This window comes from Triticum dicoccoides, chromosome 1B (genome assembly GCF_002162155.2).
Source record: "Triticum dicoccoides isolate Atlit2015 ecotype Zavitan chromosome 1B, WEW_v2.0, whole genome shotgun sequence".
NCBI classification, from domain to species: Eukaryota; Viridiplantae; Streptophyta; class Magnoliopsida; order Poales; family Poaceae; genus Triticum; species Triticum dicoccoides.
Window position 1 is genome coordinate 701,736,323 of NC_041381.1, and position 5,267 is coordinate 701,741,589.

Sequence of the window (5,267 nt, forward strand, 5' to 3'; positions counted from 1 at the left end):
CTCCCCTAACATACAAGATTTGTTGATAATTTTCTTGTGAACAGTGTAAAATTAGTCATTAGTTGCTGCTAAATGTCTCACATTCAGTTGTTTGGCCCTCCCCAACCTGATTCACCATCACTCGCCCCCCTCAATCGAATATTTCTGGCTCCGCCATTGGCGGAATGCAGATGTAGGAACAACTGGGACATCCAACCCTATGACTAATTAACTACGGTATGTAGATGCAGGAACAATTGTGTCATCCAACCCAGTGACCACGCCAACGAAAGCAGACGAATAAATAATAGGTTCTCGTTTAGCCATCAGTGTTGAGCGGACAAAAGGAGAGAGAGAGCATCCTAGAAAAGATTAATAAAAAACTGCGGCTTGAATACTTGAGCAAACTGTTCTACCTAGTATATAGATAATTGCGTGACTAATTAATTGCGGTATGCAGATGCAGGACCAACCGGTACATCCAACCCTGTGGTAGTAGCCACGCTAGCGGAAGCCGGCCGAGAAATAATAGGTATTCTTCTTTAGCCATCATTGTTGAGCAGACAAAAGGAGAGAGGGCACCCTAGCCAGAGAATATATCATATCATATAAAAGATTAAAAAAACTGCTGCTTGAAAACTTGAGCTAACTTTTCTACCTAGGATACTGATAATCTTTTGACTAAATAACTACGGTCCGTAAATGCAGGAACAATCGGGACATCCAACCCAGTGACCACGCCAACACTAGCAAGCGAAAAAATAACAGGTATTCTCGTTTAGCCATCAGTGTTTAGCGGACAAAAGAAGAGACAGCATCCTAGCTAGAGAAAATATTATATTGTATAAGAGATTAATAAAAAACTACGACTTGCAAACTTGAGCTAACTTTTGTACGTAGCATTCAGATAATCTCGTGACTAATGAACAGCTGTATACAGATGTCGCAACAACAGGGACATCCAACCCTATGGTAGTAGTCACCCAAGCGCAAGCCGGTGGAGAAATAATAGGTATTCTTATTTAGCCATCAGTGTTTAGCAGACAAAAGAGATAGAGCACCCAGCTTGAGAATATATCATATCATATAAAAGATAAAAAAACATCTGCTTAAAAACTTGAGCTAACTTTTCTACCTAGCATACTGATAATCTTATGACTAATTAACTGCGGTATGTAGATGCAGGAACAATTGGGTCATCCAACCGAGTGACCACGCCAACGGAAGCAGGCGAAGAAATAATAGGTATTCTCGTTTAGCCATCAGTGTTGAGCAGACAAAAGGAGAGAGAGCATCCTAGCTAGAGAAAATATTACATCATATAAAAGATTAATAAAAAATTGCGGCTTGCAAACTTGAGCAAACTTTTCTACCTAGCATGCAGATAATCTCGTTTAGCAGACAAAATAATAGGTATTCTTGTTTAGCCAGCAGTGTTGAGCAGACAAAAGGAGAGAGGGCACCCTAGCAAGAGAATATATCATATCATATTATATCATGCCCTATAAACCTTTTTTTTTCACTGATTCAAGAATGATAGTAGTGTTAGTTGTGAAACATTTGTCTAGAAGAAGTAATGAACCTAATTCATTGAATAAAAGATACATGCTATTATCTGCAAAGAAAGACACATGCTATTTACTTTTTACCCAAATAGAAAAACCTACTTCATGTGAAATATAAATGTAACTCAAATGGTTTTTACGATAGGAATTTTTTTCCAATATGGCGAAGAAACAATTCAGCAAAACACCTTTTAGTTATGTGTATTTTTTAATGCAGAAATATTGCATTTTCCATTGTGATAGAGCAAAATAAAGTGCTCAAATATCAAGTGAGAGCTGAGACTAGCTACTTGATTGAAGTATTCTGTAGCACAGAAACTTTGATTCGAATCGGTTAATGAGAGGACCCTGTGCTTTCATTGAAGGGGAAGCATACGTTTATCACAAAGACTACGGGGGTGTTTGGTTGCAAGTGACTAGACTTTTTTGATGGGTCAGGAACTAAAGAAAAAAGACCTTTTAGTAGAGTATATTTCTAGACCCTGTAGAAAAAGTCCCTCCTGTTTGGTTAAATAGAGATTAAATTGTTTGGTTACATAGAGATTAAAAGGGACTTTTTTTACACTAATCCATGTAACCAAACAGAGCGTATAGTTCAGTTTGTTTCCTAAATAGTACTACATGCTGGTCCAAGACTAACATCTCAAGAGAGGCTTCAAGCCCCATTCTTCGAGATACTCTCTCTAGGCATCTTGATGCGAGCGGCAGTAATTCATGCTGGAGGGTCCCTTTGGACGCAATACATACATGCATGTTTCAAAGAAAGGTTGGACGAATCTCATTTATTTCCTTGTACCTACTCTCTCCGGGCCTCACCAAAATTGATATCCCTTGTCTGCATTGGTGCCCCTGCCTCCTCTGGCGCCGGCATATCAAATTTCATATTTCACTTATTACTATGAGTTGGCCCGCCTCAGTAAAGATGGTTAATTGTAGGGCCAGCTGCGAGTGCGGCGTTGCAGCGGCCGAACGCCAGGTAGCTCTTTATCCCCTCGTTGGTATGGCCTCAGGATTCACTCCTGTCAGGCTTTTTGCAAGTATACAAGCTAAATATACAACTGCATGAATAGTTCCACCGTATGAAGAGTTGCACATTGCCTGTACCATTGACTTGACCATTCGAAATCAATGTACTGTAAATGCAATGCGCAGCTGGCGCAGGCGCACGAAAAGTTTGAATTTTCTATTTGACCAGGGCATCATTGCTTGTTCCAGCCATGTCTTATAATGTACTCCCTCCGTCCAAAAATACTTGTCGGGAAAATGGATGTATCTAGACATATATATTAGTTCTAGATACATCCAATTTTATCTATTTGTGCGACAAGTATTTTCGGACCGAGGGAGTACTGTGTACCATCGATGCATTTATTTGATTTTCCAAAACTTATCATCAAATTATTAATGCCATTATATTCGCAAAAAAATAGTAATATAATTAACTACTTTTTAGAAAAAAAATACCTAACTAACGCAAAGCCAGGAGGGATACCGTATCGGGTAACTCCTTTTATTTTCTTGGCAATGTTATGTATCTGTGCAATCAGCCCAAAATGCTAAATGGAGGACAAGCTCCATGGTAATTTCTTTTCTTTTAAAAAATAAATCAAAATAGCATTTTATAGTTTCAAAAAATTCTATAATATTTATCACGCATGTGCAAATGGTTGTATACGATATGTGTATAAAAATTAAAGATAATATATTATGGTGAGATATACACAAAAAAGAAACAATAAGGATATTAAAAAGGTTGAATTGTATGCGCATTGTTCCTTATTAAGAATTCATAAACTTGTCTTTTTTTTCGTAGCTCTCATCAAAATATATTTCATCGTCAAACTTTACACACATGTAGAATACATCCATGCGAGTGAGTATGATTTTTTTCAGAATTTAATGAAACTCGTTGTCCAAATGCCTTACAATTGGCGCGTTTCTTCGATTTTCCAAAACTATTCATCAAATTGAATGTAATAACACATGGATGCAATTAACTACTCCTTATGTACTATAATGTAAGATGCTATTACATCTAATATGCACGTATATTGAATGTAATAACACATGGATGCAATTAGCTACTGCTTTTTGAACAAACAATTAGCTAATTGTGCCTCTTTAATTTAAAAAATATTGTGTCGCCGTTCAGGTGCTAATAACACATGTTCATCACAGATTTTTCCGTTTCTACAATACTAATCCTCAAATTAGTGTGCAATTAGCTATTGTTGTTTGAACAAATAAGTAATTGGATGTGCCTCTTTAAAAAAAATGTTGCCCCCCCCCCTTCAGGTGCTAAAAGCGCACCATCATCACGACATTTTTTCTCCTTAGAAAAACTCGTCTTAATCCATCGTCTAATTGTATCCAAAGAATAAACAAAAACACATACACCTGACGTGTCGTTCTGCCCAAAAAAAAGAACCACAACTGTCCCATGTGCCTGTAGCCAGCCCACTTGTATCATGCACTAGCAGCTGGGGCGCCACCCGGTGGCGCCGCTTAGGAGAAAGTTGGGCGGTGCCAGGTGGGAGGCGCGCCTTCGGCTGCTTCTTTCTTTTTCTACCGCCACACATGCATGTACAACTGAGAACCTTGTTAACCAATGACCATAAAGTAGGCCAAATCACTTGAGTAGTAATCCAAATCATTAGAGATGAAAGCAGGCACTAGTGCAGAACCGAGCTATAGCACCGGTTCGTAAGGGCCTTTAGTCCCAGTTCTGCAACCGACACTAAAGGGTGGAGACTAAAGGTCCCCCCCCCCTTTAGTACCGGTTCTGCACGAACCGGGGCTAAAGGCCCACCACATGGCACGAGCCCGCGCGGTGGTCTGGGGGACCTTTAGTACCGGTTGGTAACACCAACCGGCACTAAAGGATATATTTTTTTGACAAAAAATTTGATTTTTTTTCGATTTTCAAATTTCTGAATTATTTCACGATTTTGTCTCTAATCACCACTCATCTTTGCTCTGCTCTAATCACCCCTCATCATTCCAAATCGTCTAACTTCCCGGCCGGTCACCCATCCTCTCACCACTCCAACCTGAGCATGCTTAACTTCCGAGTTCTATTCACCCTAGTTTCCAAGTCTGCACATGTTGTTTACCTGACAATAGTAAGCTGCCAATCCTATTAACCCTCATGAATTTAGTTTGAGCATGTAGTCACATGTTTCACCGTTTTAGTTTGAAACTATTATTCTAAAAAATAATTATTATTTAGTAGCCCAAATATTTCTTGAATAAGTAGTTTGACCACAGTTTGACCAGATTTGACCATAGTTTGACCACAGTTTGACCAAAAGTCAAAAAACTAAAATAATTATTTATTAACACTAATGTTTCTTGAATAATTAGTTTGAGCTTAGTTTGACCACAATTTGACCAGATTTAATGAAAATTAAAAAAATACTGAAATTTGAGCATATCTTTCTTTCCTTTTAGAATTTGAGGATTTTAAAAAATTGCAAACAGGCTGTAGGCGGTTCAAATCGGATGCGGAATTTCGTGCTGATTTTTTTGATATATTATGCGGGTTTTTTCGACATCGTATGCAAAAGATATTGCCGTTTTAGATTTTCATAACACTTTTTTTGCAAAACATGTCCAAATTTATGTTTTTTAATTTTCCTAACTAGTAGATTAGTAACATAACTACATCTCGAAGGATTTCAATTTTTGAAGTTTTTATCATTTTATTTTGCTTTTTACAAAACT

The 5,267-nt window shown here is 37.9% G+C and overlaps 1 protein-coding gene across 1 annotated transcript in view; it reads left to right on the forward strand.

Moving 5' to 3' along the window:
* The window catches only part of LOC119351014, a 30,048-nt gene that overhangs the window by 20,194 nt on the left and 4,587 nt on the right, over positions 1-5,267 (forward strand). The window contains exons 6-9 of the mRNA XM_037618584.1: positions 440-511; positions 688-747; positions 920-991; positions 1,159-1,224. Of these exons, the coding sequence (XP_037474481.1) occupies positions 440-511; positions 688-747; positions 920-991; positions 1,159-1,224 (270 nt within the window). The remainder of the gene's footprint in view (positions 1-439; positions 512-687; positions 748-919; positions 992-1,158; positions 1,225-5,267) is intronic.